The 12,011-nt window shown below is 43.9% G+C and overlaps 1 protein-coding gene across 3 annotated transcripts; it reads left to right on the top strand.

The window, feature by feature from the left end:
• The first annotated feature begins 5,109 nt into the window (after positions 1-5,109).
• On the top strand, positions 5,110-11,928 carry LOC131700599 (hyaluronan and proteoglycan link protein 3-like). 3 transcript variants are annotated; one of them, XM_058998980.1, is made up of 5 exons: positions 5,110-5,389; positions 8,339-8,490; positions 8,898-9,266; positions 9,384-9,686; positions 9,992-11,928. In XM_058998980.1, exons 2-5 carry the CDS (start codon positions 8,352-8,354, stop codon positions 10,273-10,275), a joined length of 1,095 nt encoding a protein of 364 aa, XP_058854963.1. In that variant the 5' UTR covers positions 5,110-5,389; positions 8,339-8,351; the 3' UTR covers positions 10,276-11,928. The 3 variants fall into 3 exon arrangements, with proteins under 3 accessions (XP_058854963.1, XP_058854965.1, XP_058854964.1); XM_058998982.1 differs by having other exon boundaries at positions 5,111-5,399; positions 8,365-8,490; XM_058998981.1 differs by having other exon boundaries at positions 5,113-5,389; positions 8,365-8,490.
• Positions 11,929-12,011: the final 83 nt, after the last annotated feature.

Raw genomic sequence — 12,011 nt, 5'->3', positions numbered from 1 at the left:
CCACTGCATCCTGGTGGTGATACTCTGCTCTAACACTGCCTGTGATGAAGGGATGTTATCCACGCCTCCGATCTCAGGCTCCAACATGTCTATATTAGATAATAGGCTGTTGTTCACTCTGTCATTATGACTCTGTTGTGATGCAGCTCTCCACTCTGATTATATAGCCTCTCTGTCTTTAGAGCTTTCTGGATATACATGCTATCCACCCCTCGATTCTCATTATAATGCATCGATCAGACCCAACCCACTCTTATTCTCTGACTTTCTGCACCACGCCCCTCTGTTATAAGACTACGTTTTTTTTTACCGTTGACCGTCGTTTCAACGCTCCAACGCTGTCACTGATGTAAGTCTGCTGTCCACTCCACCCTCCCTCGCAGGCGGTCTGCTCTCCCTAACCCTGTCCCTGTCGCTGACTGCGCTTCCTTGACTCCCAGCTTCATGCAATCCTTTTCTCAGATCTTTCTACAAGATCCTGTGGTGAACTGGGACAGAGGCAGATGTAACAGTGAGAAGGTTGTGGATTCTGTTTAACCCTGGTACCTTGTTACAATGGTGATACCATGAGTCCTCTTCATTAAAAGCAACTTTATTTTAACAGCTGATCTTGATGGTTTGGGTGAGAACTCCAGGGATGCAGCTGTGCCGAGCATTCTTCAAAGGTTATTAAAGGCAGGAATGCTGGTTTACAGCTGCATCACGCAGCGCACAGGAGATGCCGTTTCTTGTCTAAACTAGTGTCTCTCTGGGTTCGGACAGGGTTCTGTTCCACACCCTGGTCCTTCATCAAGTGCTGTAGGATTTCAGAGTGATTTTTATTTTATTATTTCTGTTTCAAAGAGAATTTTGTTCTTCGTTTTTGCTTTTTATTTTCCAGGGGTTGTAGATCTTTTAGATACAGCCCTGTAATCGCTTCCTGTGTCACGTGGTCTGATTCGCTGCACTCAGACACATTAAAGAAAGTGATTAAGTACCAGGAAGCTTGTTTCTACTGTGCTGTATACCTGCATTTAGTAAAATAAACATGCACGCAACAAGATGTTATTAGTGCAAAAAGGTAAGATCACTGATAGAAAGCTTTTGATAGCAACGTTTTAAAGGTAGACTGCTAGGTACTGTTAAGAAGAAAAAAAATATCCAATCAAAACTGTACAAAAAGGCTGACTTACTCCAGTTTCAGTGCTTTCAATTCATCCCAATCTCTGTTTTCAAAAGGGGTGGGGGTGGCATTGCTTTTAGTTTCACATAAGAAAGGCACAGCTGTAACAGCAGTGTAGTGCTCCAGCCATAGACCACTCGCTGTCAAACAGATCACAAACAGAGGGACGTCATCTGAAATCAGGGACATATGGAGTGAGTTATAGACTTGAAAAAAAAAACATTGCTGAATCTTTGTGAGTCTAGCACCAGGTGCTGGTAAGAGTGTCTGTCTAGCAAATGTCATCCTGGTTGATGAATGCCTAAAATGTGAATTACAGTCACTGTAAATGTCTTATTCTTCTATTAATTAGACAGCAAGAATCCAGTGAAGTTGTGGTTCAGTTTCCAACTATGTTAGTGTCATCTGTTCTGTTCATTTATTTTTTCATCTATTTATTCAGTCAGATTAGATTCATGATGGCACCATGTGCAATAAAAGAGTGAAGTCAAGCACATGCAATATTTTAAAAAAAAGTAATGTTTGAACTGGATCCAATTCCAGAATGTGTGATTTATAGCATGCCTTTCACCTTTTAACTTGAGAAGTCATACCTTATTATTGTAACCTAGTGGAAAAATGTGACTCCTATGATAACCGTGTCAATCCATCTATACTATAAAATCAAACAGTAACATTTTACAGTCATGGGAACATGCTAACTGTCTGGATAACTTTTACTGCCGTTGTCTGAAGAAACTTGAGTTGTGCAAGATCATCTGACCCTTCACAGCAAAGTTCCCTCTGCACCTTGCTGGGGTTCCAGGAGATGAAACAGGTCTAGGTTACTCACCCACCTAAGGAAAGTCATTCAGGATGATAGCTCTATGAAGAGGCCAGCTTGAGACTCAGGTCGCTGAACAGCAGGCTTTCAGTCTGCACAGCGCGGTTAATCAAAGGACTGTCTGTCAGCAGGTCTCTGTGTGTGGGGACACGGAGCAGGAAAAACATCCTTTCCTGAAGAATAGCAGGAAAACTCTCATGCAGTGCCAGGAGAGCAGCGCAGACTGGCAAGGTTCTCTAGGCATGGCTCCTGGCAAACAAGGTTATTTTTGAACGGGCAGAAGCTACCAGAACATTCTTGCAGTCTTGTGATTCACTGTTTCCTTTTCATATTGCAAAATTTAACCCCCCCCCCCCCCCCCCCCCCCAAAAAAAATAAATAAATAAATAAAAATAAAACTGCTGCATTCTACAGTTAGACTGGAATTAAACTGTAAGAAAACATAAGCAGCTGCAATTGGCTACAGTCGCTACTGTCGCTGCAGTTGGCCGGTCCCCTCGCTGCACTGTCGCTGCACTGTCACTGCAGTTGGCCGGTCCCCTCGCTGCACTGTCGCTGCAGTTGGCCGGTCCCCTCGCTGCACTGTCACTGCAGTTGGCCGGTCCCCTCGCTGCATTGTAGCTGCAGTTGGCCGGTCCCCTCGCTGCACTGTCACTGCAGTTGGCCGGTCCCCTCGCTGCACTGTCACTGCAGTTGTTTTTCCCTCTGAGGCAGAGGACACTTTGTTACAGTTGCTTTATGTCGGACGTCAACAGCAATTAATAATTCTACAGATTTGACTTCTAGTATATATTTATTAAGCATCGAGAGTGTGTGCCCTTAAACATTTATGCTAATGTCTTAAGTGAAGGAAGTAAATGTGCTAAAAAAAAAAAAAAAAAAGCATTCAGCCACTGTGGCTCTGTGTCTTAATGACCCACACACTAAATACCCTGTGCCAACACCCACCTATCTTCAAATTTAGTAGGACCTCTTTTTAGACAGCTTGTCATGTTCTGCACATACGTTTTGCATTGGGGGCTATCTTCTGCCACCCTTCTCAGCAGATCAGTTTCAACCACTCAATACCTGCAGACCAGTCTCTCACCAACCAGTGAGGCTTGATTGGATCCAGGACTGGAGACAGACTGGACCCCAGTCTTAATGTATTAGTTTGGGAGATACCTGATGTTCCAGGGTATTACCGTGCCTGACAGATGCCAAATAATTCTGCAGTTCATTGTTGCACTGTCCTATACTACAGCTCTAGATGACGTGAGCTGCAGATTGTTTGTCCCACGACTCCAACATCTGTAAATGGAGACAGAGTCTAATAAAGCCAGTGGATTATCTTTAATGGGATATCCACAATCCTAATCTCTTAACAGGATGCATGCAGCCCATCCACATCTGTGTCTATGGGTTTGCTAAGGGGGGGTTGTATTCCCTTTACTGTTGTCCTGCTAATGGTTTTGAACCCTATGGGGGTTTGTATAATCTGTTGTTGTTAGAATAGAGCCAAGATGAGGTTTAGGAGAGTTTAGGATGAGGTCTCATTAACTAATGATGGAAGGCTAGTTCTGATGAGGTTAAAAGTTTAGAACCGGCTTCTTTGTACAGCGGTTAAGATGCTTGACAATGAAACCCTACGGTCTCGGCCCTCCAGCACTCTCACCCTAAACTTTCCACTGAGTGCTAATCCATTCTCAGCGCTGAACCTAAACTCTATCCTCACTTTGCAAGATGCTCTCCGAATGTGTTCAGTATTAAACACTGGGATGTCTTTAAAAATGACACTCTCCTCCAGTCTCTATTCACACTGTTGTGGTATTTATAGCCCTAGGCAAATGCTTTCATCTTCGCTATCTGAATATACTGATAGCGAACTTCAAAAACATCTGTAATAGCCGTGTGCCCGTGTGTGCGTGTCTCTATGTGAGGCGCGGGAACAGCAGAGTAGTTATTATCAACTGCAACCAGAAATAACATCAACAGCTGATGATGTGCAAAGAACCCCCCCTCCCACACTCTCACTCACACAAACAGACCCTGTCCTAAACCAGCAGCACCGCTAAGAGGGGTACAGATCACAGGAAATGTCCTGCTCCTCAAAAAGGCCACCCTTCAGCTTTTTCCTCAATCTTCAGTTGACAATGAACTCATTTATCTTCTTTTTTTTAGAAATGCAATAAAAAAAAACATTCCTGGTGCAGAAATCCCGCCTGTATGGAGGATGTGTATCCTGTGGTCTGCTGTTCCTTCAATCCTGTGTGCTGTGTGCTGTGTGACCTGTGTGAGATTGGGCTATAGGCTGGGGTCGCAGGATATTCTTGTAGGGCTCGGTGACTAATCCCTGCTGGAATTCTGTTATTTGTTTTATTATTATTAATTGTAGAAAGTGAAGAGCTCTGGAAACCTGTGGGAGCAATGGAATGTGCTATTTATGCATTACTGCAGATTATCAGGAAAACCCTTTGAGGTGTTTCCAAAGAGGCCAGTGACAGACAGACGCAGCTGTACTGAATTCCCAGTGAAACTCAATCCAAGAGATGAAATGTTACACAGTGAAACACAACAACATGCTGGTGCGTGGTGATCCTGATACAAGGACAGCATGTGCAAACAGCAGAGGGGTGTATAACACTGACAATGGATCATATTCAGAAAAGAACCGGAATGTTGACAGCACACTAATGCTTTATGAATATGTGTTAATCAGGGTAGTCGTGTTCATTTGAAAAGAGGAGACTGTTTATTAGATTAACTGTCATATACAGCTGCTGCTTTAAAATTCACTTACATCTGAACAAGAGACCTGTCTAATAAACAGTAGCAACTCTTTGAATATAAGGGCTCTCCAGGTACGATTTCAGACTGAAGAATATCGATGTATGATTTGACAATGGTTAACTTAACAGAGATTCATTCCATACTCATCCCATAACTGTTTCATATATTCACGCAGATTCTATTTCTCATTATAACTGCAACATTATAAACGCAAGTTTGTTATTATTATCATTATTACTGGTGTTGTTGTGACGAAGCTTGATGGGAATTGGAGTAGGTTACACGATAGCACATATGCACATGTTAGTCTTATAAACATTTATGAGGCTGCTTCCTGTAGGACGTGGTTTGCAAACCACAGCTGTTGCTGCTAAATATTCCAACAGCGTGCAAGACCAGCAATGCCACAGTCCTGTCTCTTTAAACAGCGGGCGGGACAGCCAATTCGTCTTGGGCGGTGACGTCAGGGAGTTCCTTTTTTTTTCTCCAGAAGATCAATTAAAACAAGGAGGAACTTTTTCAGTTTTACTACAAAACCGCTTGCACGCTGACAGAGAGGGTGGGAGAAAAAGAGAACGGAACTGACTGAAAGTTAAAACTAGTCTAGAGCCGAGAGAATAACTTACCAGCTTGGTGTGAGTATTGGTAAAGGATTCAAGTTTATTTTTTTATTGTAACTATATATTTTTTTTTAAAAGCACGAAATGATATGAACGGCTGTTTGAATATTTTGCAAATGACATCTGCTTTGGTGGTGATGTGTTTTCAGAGAAATGTAATTAAGGTGTTTGCTTTTATTCTAAGAAAGAGAAACGTTTGTAAAAAGAGACTATAGATGTGTTAAAGGTTAAAGTTCTTAAAAATGTAACTCAAATATATAATGAACACAGTATACAATCCCACAGGGTTTCATAGATTTTAAGTGGCATTCTAAAAGTTTGATGCTATTAAAACAACGCCTCGAGCACCTATAAAAACGGGATTTCATCAGCATCATATATAACCGTGTCTTGTTCCCTGTGCAAGGGGTCTGTGTTACCTGAAGCTAGCTACTTCAGACATAATGATCGGGTCGGGTGAAAGGTTTGTTTTATGACTGAGCTAGAGTCCGAGCCTGGCTAAGTATATCAAAGGACACTCCTGTGCTTTAGAGACCTGGGACTCGAGAAGCGTCAAAATGTCTCTGTCGCCTCAGTCTAGGGGTTGCTGAATGCCGTCTGCTGGATTATAGCACATTGCATCTCAATACGGTGCTTTAACTATCATTATAGATTACGGCAATCACAGACGTGTACCGTTACATATGGAACATCGCAGTCAGCTGAGCGGTGGTGTTTACTGCATTTGTTATTTTGACCAATTCACTGTTGTTTGTGTTACATACTACAAGAGCGTGGGTGCGTGGAAATCGAGGTATTGTCACCTGGAAAGTAGAATGCGATATACTGTACTGAAAGTAAATGTATTTTTGTTTGTAAGAATCGCCTTATTCCAATTAACACTGTTTTATAGATACGCATGTATCTATACCTGTACATACTTATAGAAATCTTATATAAATGTATCGATATTTTACAGAAATCTACACAGAATTAAATAAATGTATCGTTTTGCAGATCTGATATAAGAATAATTTATTCTATATATATATATATATATATATATATATATATATATATATATATATATATATATATATATATATTTGAAATATGATATCCAGTCACAGACATCTCCCGTTTACAATAGCGTTTAGTCACGTGTTTGCAAAAAATGAAAACATTGAAAACATTTCTAAGCAATCTAAGTAAAGCCAGAAGCTGGGGTGCCGGTTAAGTTTGTGATGCATCGTAAAGCACAGAGGAATATTAAAAACGGAGACACTGGCACAACAATGAATGAGACGACATTTATTCAGGGATTTGCGGAGGCATTCAAATAAAATCAACCGTCAATCTGTCGCCAGTTACCGTCACTCTTTTCAAACTTTATGAATTTACAGTGCGAATTCAAACGGGCCCGTTCCAAAGGTGGTGTTGAGGGCGTCAATGTATCTGCTATCGGACCTCAGTAAACTGTTTTAAAAAGAGAACAAATAAAACATGAGAGGGTATTCTGTGCTGTCAAGCAGCGCCACCTGCTGAGGAACAAACCAAAGTACAGCCAATGCGTGTTTAGACTTGTTGGGGGTTTGAAATACAGCGCTGTACAGTAACTCTCTTGAAAATGTGCACGTATTACCACAGCCCTGTTAGCGCTGTCTCATCATGCCTGTAGTCAAAGCTCTGTTTACAAAGGGATCATCTCTTATCATCCAGGTCTGACCTATCAGTCACCCCACAGCACCAAACTGCTAGTGCTAACAGAAAATCATTAGCGCTAGCCATTTAATTACAGTAGTGTTTATCTGAACACCACTTAACCATATTGACTGATTAACCAAACAGTCTACTGTCTGTGACTACAGTGTGGTCCAGTGGTTAAAGAAACAGGCTTGTAACCAGGAGGTCCCCAGTTCAAATCCCACCTCAGCCATGGACTCATTGTGTGACCCTGAGCAAGTCACTTAACCTCCTTGTGCTCCGTCTTTCGGGTGAGACGTAGTTGTAAGTGACTCTGCAGCTGATGCATAGTTCACACACCCTAGTCTCTGTAAGTCGCCTTGGATAAAGGCATCTGCTAAATAAACAAATAATAATAATACAAAATCTCTAGCAACACTTTTAATCAATACAAAGCTACTTTAGGTTGTATTATTTCTGCTTAGGATTACCAGTATAAATATAGGCCTGTCTAGCCAACGATTTTACCAAAAACCTCAGCCTTTAGAAGAAGCTACTCATATAAAGCAAGACTGGGTACAGAAATGGCACAGGCCTGACCGGTGTTCATGGGAAAAGGTTGGGTTTGCTGGAAGCATATGTAAACCAGACTGCTGAAGCACAGTTTTAGCTCTATGTCATAATTATTGAGCCCCCCGGCCAGATTACAAGACAGGACCTGCAGGTCAGACTGCCCTGTGAAGCAAGTTTGCCAGGATGTTTAACTGCAAGGAATAAAGGGTCCTCATTGTGCCGGGGAAACTGCTTGTTTTTATACATTGGATGCTTAATAAAAACTCTGATAGGGGTGCTGAGCAAGGTCAGGATCATGCATGGTATGCCGTCTGTCACAAGAGTGATACCGAAGGTACAACCTCGTCACTGTCTTATGCAATCTGTATGTATTTGTAACATTGTTAGAATTTGCAATCAGTTTTCTGCTCTGCTGGTCTAGCTGAAGTGATAAAAAACGTTCCACTTCTTACATTGCTTGTGGTTGTCTGCCACCTTGTGGATACATTTGTGTATTTACAGCAAAGAGGCATTTGCTCGTTCCTGCTCGTCGAGAATGTGATGCTCAAACTTAAATGTTGAAAAAATGATGAAAAATAGATTTGTGTAACTGTCGAGGAGGCAGTGCAGGGGGACTGGCAGCAGCCTTGCAGAGGATGAGAGGGCTGTTATTATTATTATTATTATTATTATTATTATTATTATTATTATTATTATTATTGTACAGTACTATAAATACTTTGCAAACAGAACATACTGACCGATGTACACAACAGGTGGCAGAATGACGTGGCTCCCCCTGCTGGCTGTGCTCCTGCAGCTGCTCCGAGCCTGCCGGACTGCCCCCTACTCTAACGGCTTCTTCTACCATGACATCATGAACGGGAACGGCAACGGGGAGAGTAAGTACCTGTGGGACACCGGGATCGAACCATTCAGCCATTTAAACATTCATTTAAATTCCTGCCTTATCTGAGCGTCGGAAATCACGTTGCAACCTCACGGGACGCCTAGGTCCCAGTCTGAGGTCATGTAGAAATACATGTAAAACAAAAACAAAATGTTCTCCTGTATACTCAATAAAGGAGTTCCTTCTTCAGCACAACAAACAGAATTCAGCACTGAAAGGGTTAAAAAAAAACGGCTAAAAAGCACACAAAATTGTGATCCTAGAAAAGCACTGCATGGATTTAGCACCGCTTATAAAAGTGGTTTACAAGTAAAATGCATCTGATTAGCGGATTCTACACCTAGTTGCACAGGGTCAGAGATGGTCCGTGATGTGCTTGACATGCCCTCTCTTTCCCAGTTTACTTTAATGGAGTGCGGCTGCACGTGAAGGCTTTGGAAGCGCCCATCTTTGCTGCCCGGGGCACCAACGTGACACTGCCCTGCCACTATTACTACGAGCCGCGGCTGAGCGCTCCGCGCCGCACCCGAGTCAAGTGGTCCCGTCTGCCTGTGAACGGGGGCGAGGAGACGGACGTGCTGGTGGCTATCGGCCTGCGCCACCGCAGCTTCGGGGAGTACAAGGGGCGAGTGCACCTGCAGCAGGACTCGGAGGGGGAGGCGTCTCTCGTCATCACGCAGCTGCGCCTCGCTGACACAGGCCGGTACCGCTGTGAGGTCATCGACGGGCTGGAAGACGAGAGCAGCACAGTGGAGCTGGAGTTGCGCGGTAACCACGCCTTCACCTGATCATGCCTATTCTTATTCTTATTCTTATTCCTAGTCTTATTTCATGATTTCCATCGAAAGTCTGAACACGCCCTCTCCCCCTCTCGCTCTGTCCCAGGCGTGGTGTTCCCCTACCAGCCCACAGGGAGGCGCTACCAGCTGAACTTCGAGGCGGCGCAGCGGGTGTGCGAGGAGCAGGATGCCGCCCTGGCCACCTTCGAGCAGCTGTACGCGGCCTGGGAGGAGGGGCTGGACTGGTGCAACGCGGGCTGGCTGGCCGACGGGACGGTGCAGTACCCCATCACCCAGACACGAGAGCCCTGCGGGGGACTAGGCCTGGCCCCGGGGCTCCGCAGCTACGGCCCCCGGCACAGGCAGCTGCACCTCTACGACGCCTTCTGCTTCTCCTCCTCTCTGCGGGGTGAGTGTCTGACTCGCTGTGCTGGCAGTGTCTGATACTGTACAGCCTCCCTCCTCTCTCCCTCCCAGCACTCCCTCCCTTGCTCTTCTGTCTACCCCCCTCTCTCCTGAAAATCTTCAAATCAACCCTTTACAGTAATTCATGTATACCCCACCCTTTATTATTATAGTGAATATTCCTTATTCCAGCCCTCCTCTCCTATACTAAAAGTGTACACTCCATTATTTACTGTCATAGTGCACTCCATTCCTTTAGTGTTGCAGAAGTCTGTAATCTGTATTCACCCCCTCTCTGTCTCCCCCTAGGGAAGGTGTATTTCCTGCAGCACCCTCACAAGCTGAACTTCACCGAGGCGCGGGCGGCGTGTGAGCAGGACGGGGCGAGCATCGCCCGGGTGGGTCAGCTGTACGCAGCCTGGAGATTCCTGGACCTGGACCGCTGTGACGCGGGCTGGCTGGCTGACGGGAGCCTGCGCTACCCCATCGCCTTCCCCCGGACTAACTGCGGCCCCCCGGAGCCCGGTGTCAGGACCTTCGGCTTCCCCAGCAGGCACCAGAAACACGGCGTCTACTGCTATGGGATGAGATAGAGCCGAGCCTAGCAGAGCTCAACTCCCAGCCTCACCCTGCTCACATCACTGCTCCCTCCTCCAGCCCTTCTCTTCTGCCTCCCTCTCTGTACTAGTAAAAGCATAGCGAAATGTAGTAAAGCATAGCAAAAGTATGGTAAGCTATAGGAAAGCAATGGTAGATGTGTTGCATAAGCATGGGAGAGTGATGGGACATGACTATTGTACAAAATCCCCATGGTAGTCTGGCACATGGGTTCCCTCCCTTACTCCCTCTCTCTCGCTCTTCTTGTGTTCTTCTCATCTTCACTTATCTCCTTCGTCTTCAGTTCCCTCCATCTCTTTAACTGTCTCCATCACTGTTATTTCGTCCCATCCCGCTGCTTTTCAAGCGCTCTCTGTTCGTTTATGTGTTCTCCTCCCTCTCCCTTCTTCCACACTCCTTCCATCTTGTCCCTGAGGCTTTCCCACCTTTCCCTGTTCCTCTGTTTTCCTTCAGCTCTTTAGGAGGCCTGGGAGTTCACATTTCATAGAGACGATGATGGTTAAGAGCTGCTGTAATCTTAGCTGTGCTGAAAGGTACAGCAGATTACTGACCATTGACTTCAGTGTATGTTTGTGTATTATCCAATGAAGCATAAGACATTAGTAATACCTCCTGTCCAGGGCATTGTCTGTTATTGGTGTGGGGGGGGGGGGAAGTTGGGAAACATGAGTATTATCATCATTAATATTATTAATAAGACTATATTTTGTTATTTTTTAATTGTACCAAATTCCTTGCTGGACCTCTTACATCAGTAGTAAAATACAGAACACACAATTTCTAACTCTAAGGTGACAATGTGAAACTTACAGTATCTCCACCATCCTGCTGCGGTGTACAGTAAGTATATGCAGGAGCATGCTTATTCATTTCAGAGTGGAGCAGCAGCAGGGATGTTTCCACTTGCGTGTGAACACACTGTCTCTGCTGTCTGATAAAGAGTGTGCAGCAGGAGGTATGCATTAATCAGATAGCGTCAACTGAACAGGATTATGGGACCCCATACCTTCAAACAGTCTTAATAAATAGATGTGCTCTAAGATTCACCCCCCCACATTCCCAATCTGAGCTGTGTTACAATGTCAAGCACATAGACTTGAATAATGCAGCTCATCAAGACCTTGATCTTACTGTAGCATAAGATATGATATGAACCTTTTCAAACTTTCTTTGGTTTTTAAACACCATGGAGTTAAGGGAGCCTATATTTAATGTGAAATATATTTTTTATATGTGTTTTTTTTATTAAACTGTACTGTATTAAAATGCATATTTAATGCCAAAGTCCTGTGTGTGCCTTCAGACCAAAACTCATTCATGCTGCATTCAAGGTGTATAACAGTCTGCTCAGTGTGTTCTTTGGTATTTACTGTGTCTCTCCCAATAGTCTTGTACAGAGCTGGGCTTCAGTCCCGGGACCTTCTTCTCTGCTTGTGTAAATATGTACAAATAAAATGTGAGATACTGTACTTGTGAAGTATATGTCCTCAACACGGCTGTGATATTATTCCACTGGTCTCTGTATCCTTGCATTTTAATCTTAACAGAGTCTAACCTCTTTGGCAATTTAACAGCACAGGTCTTTAATTCTTACAGTGAAATAAACGTTTTTTAACTTTTGTAAATAAGATTGCAATGTTGTATGTGTGTGTGTGTGCATGTCAGTTCATGTATAAAATCCACACATGCATGAGTGTGTTCATTTGGTTGC

The sequence above is a fragment of the Acipenser ruthenus genome, chromosome 24 (genome assembly GCF_902713425.1).
Source record: "Acipenser ruthenus chromosome 24, fAciRut3.2 maternal haplotype, whole genome shotgun sequence".
Lineage (NCBI taxonomy): Eukaryota > Metazoa > Chordata > Actinopteri > Acipenseriformes > Acipenseridae > Acipenser > Acipenser ruthenus.
Note: the sequence above shows the minus strand (reverse complement) of the source record. Positions and strands in the feature narration are given on the sequence as shown.